The sequence below is a fragment of the Juglans microcarpa x Juglans regia genome, chromosome 8S, assembly GCF_004785595.1.
Source record: "Juglans microcarpa x Juglans regia isolate MS1-56 chromosome 8S, Jm3101_v1.0, whole genome shotgun sequence".
Lineage (NCBI taxonomy): Eukaryota > Viridiplantae > Streptophyta > Magnoliopsida > Fagales > Juglandaceae > Juglans > Juglans microcarpa x Juglans regia.
Genome location: NC_054609.1, coordinates 9,218,323 through 9,221,378, shown reverse-complemented (window position 1 = coordinate 9,221,378; position 3,056 = coordinate 9,218,323). Strand labels below are relative to the sequence as shown.

Below are 3,056 nucleotides of genomic sequence, written 5' to 3'. Positions count from 1 at the left end.
GGAAAATAAAGTTTAAAACACAAACAAAACAGGCAAGCCGTCCGTGATGACCTAAGTATTCTCCCCCTCACGCGCCTGCGTCACCATCATTATCCCACGTTTTCTCTCCTCTGTCTCTTCCTCTCTCTAACTTTGTCCCCCTTTATATACTCCTCCTCGCTTTACCGGACCTCCCCACCACTGCCTCTACATAGCTTCCGTGGATTTTGTTCATCGGAAACTTCTCTCTCTCTCTCTCTGTGTTTTTGTTTCTATGTCTGGCTTTGCGGAGGACCGGAATAACAAGAAGCGGGTCCGGGATGACTTGGAGGAGTCTTCAGAGCTGGACTCGCCGGAGGTGAAGCGTCTCAGGGAGAACCTTCTCGGTTTCTTCGACGACTCTGATCCCGATCCGACGTTTCAGGATCTTGCCTCAGTCATGAAGAGCTTCGAGGAGGAGATATCTCGGTCTCAGGTGCCGGTGGTTGACTTGACGTCTGATTCTGGCGAGTCTCAACCGGAACTAGGGTACCTTCTGGAGGCATCCGACGACGAGCTTGGCTTGCCACCCTCTGGTAGTTCCTCGGGCGAGGAGGGGGCGCTGGATCTGGAGTCCGACTTAGTCCGGGTCACGTCGGAGTCGCCTTGTATCGGCGGGCTGTGGGGTTTCGAGGATCAGATCCCAAGTTACGACTCGTTCGAGTTGGTTGCTGGAGAAAGGTATAACGATACGACCGAGTACGTGGCGTTCGATGGGCTATTCGAGTACTCCGATATGTATTTCGACTCGTCCGACTTTTCGGACCTCTCGTGGCGGCACGGAACTTTGCCGGCACAATAGCAAAAAAAAAAATTAAAAAAAAAAAAAACCCGAAACGTTTCGGTCTGACGGATCTTATACACGACGGAAAGTTGTAAATTTTGTTTTTATTTTATTAAAAGAAAAGGGAATATATGTAGGTTTAGGGTGATATGTAAGAACAAAAAGAGACGGACAAAGTCATTTTATATTTTGGATCTCAAGGCTTTCAATTAATCCCCAAGTGAAAAATGATTTGTAAACGAGTAGTGCAATAGATGAGTAGATTTTACTCATAATATTATATGTTTCACTTTAAAGTTTAATTTTATCAATATTGTTTTAATTTGAATTTTAAATTTTAACCATTTTAAATATAATTATGTACGTAAAATTATTAATATAAATAATAGTTTTTGGCTCAGTTTCTTTATAAAAATTTGAATCCTGCCATTAAAAAATAAAAAGCATTAAAAAAACTTGGGCTGTGTTGGGATGTTGAATTGAGTTGAGATGATAAAATATTATTAAAATATTATTTTTTAATATTATTATTATTTTAAAATTTAAAAAAATTAAATTATTTATTATATTTTGTGTTGAGGTTTGAAAAAATTATAATAATAAATTAAGATGAATTGAGATGAACTTGTTTTCCAAACGAAGTTTAGTCTTTTCATAACCATTTTTATTTAATATAATTGTTATAATTTTTTTAAATTTTTATATAAAATAAAATAAATAATTTAATTTTTTGAATAAAAAAATATTAAAAATATATAAAAAATAATATAAAAAAATAATTTAATATTTTCAAATACTAAAAAAAATAATATTAAGAAAAACATTATAATAATATTTTAGCATTATATTATTTTTATTCAATTTTTTTCTCTTTACTTATCCAAAATTTCATTAAAAAAATTAACTTAATAATTTTACTATTATTTACATCTCATCTCACTGTTTAAACTGGCCATACTCTCGTTGTTAGAAAAGAATAGCAAATAGAGGTTGAAAGTAGCAAACAGTGAGGTGATTGTTAATCTCTTTTTGAAAAATATTGTCTCTCACTCACGAAATTAAGTTTTACAAAAGAGAATCTGGTAATCTTGTTCTCAGGATACAACACTTTTTATATGGTGCAAATTGTGAATTTTGAATACTAATCTCAGAATGAATAGATATAATAGCAGCAGTTGTATTGTTTTATTTAAATTTAAATAAAAAGGTTTCTATCATAAAGGTATAAAATAACTCTCATTGACAGTTAATAATAATGGTCAAGAAATAAAAAAACATATCATTTCGTTTGAATTAAAATAATTCAATCACGTCTATGCATCTGTAATAGCATCAGTTGAATTTTTTTTTATTTAAATTTAAATAAAACGATTTCTATCATAATCGTGTGAAATAACTATCAATAATAACGGTTAATAAATGAAAAAACACATCATTTCATTTGAATTAAAATAATTATGTCACTTGCGATGATGCATAAGTGCTAAGTGCATCTATGCGTCGCGTGGGGGGATTAGTGATATGCACTAGGTGACCATTGTGTGTCTAGCTTTATATTTTAATTTATGTATTTAGAAACTCATTCAATTTTAAACCATTAATAGTTGTTTGTCTTTCCGATATGGGACAAAAATTAGTTGGTGTGAATATAAGTGCCGCTATTGTCTGTTTTATCATTAATTAATTAGTTTAAAGATTATTGTTAGGTTTCTTACCTATTTTCTTTCTTTACTTATTGGCACCTCCAAAAATTTACTTTAGGGCGAATTAGTATTGAATTAATCAAATTTTTATTTTATTTAATTTATAAATATTTTATTGTATTATATATAATATAATGGTATTATAAAAATGATTCAAGCTTGATACAAAAAATAATTGATATATTTATAAATTATTGATATAGGATATATGATGCACAGTTATATAATAACACATAATAAATAAGGGTTTCCATTTTTAACAAAATAGTTATATGCTCAAGGTAAATTAGAAAGAACGATGTTAATATAAATTTAAGAAAAAAAGTAAAGAAAAAATAGGCATATTAATGATAAAATTTGGGATTAGATAGATAGATATGGATTGAAGCATGGCTATGCTGGGCTGTAAAACCTACCGACATATATTTTTTTTCCAAGCAACGGAACCGATCATACAGCTTCCAAAAATTGGCAGTGTTTTGGTCAAACCAAGGTTGGTTTAGTCAGTTCACCGATCGGCCCCCGCCTTGGCGGGCGGGGGGCCCTTACGT

General features: G+C 31.9%; 1 protein-coding gene across 1 annotated transcript; it reads left to right on the top strand.

Moving 5' to 3' along the window:
• The first annotated feature begins 253 nt into the window (after positions 1-253).
• Positions 254-820, top strand: LOC121244206. The gene has a single exon (XM_041142229.1). It carries the CDS (start codon positions 254-256, stop codon positions 818-820), a length of 567 nt encoding a protein of 188 aa, XP_040998163.1.
• The last annotated feature ends 2,236 nt before the right edge of the window (positions 821-3,056 follow it).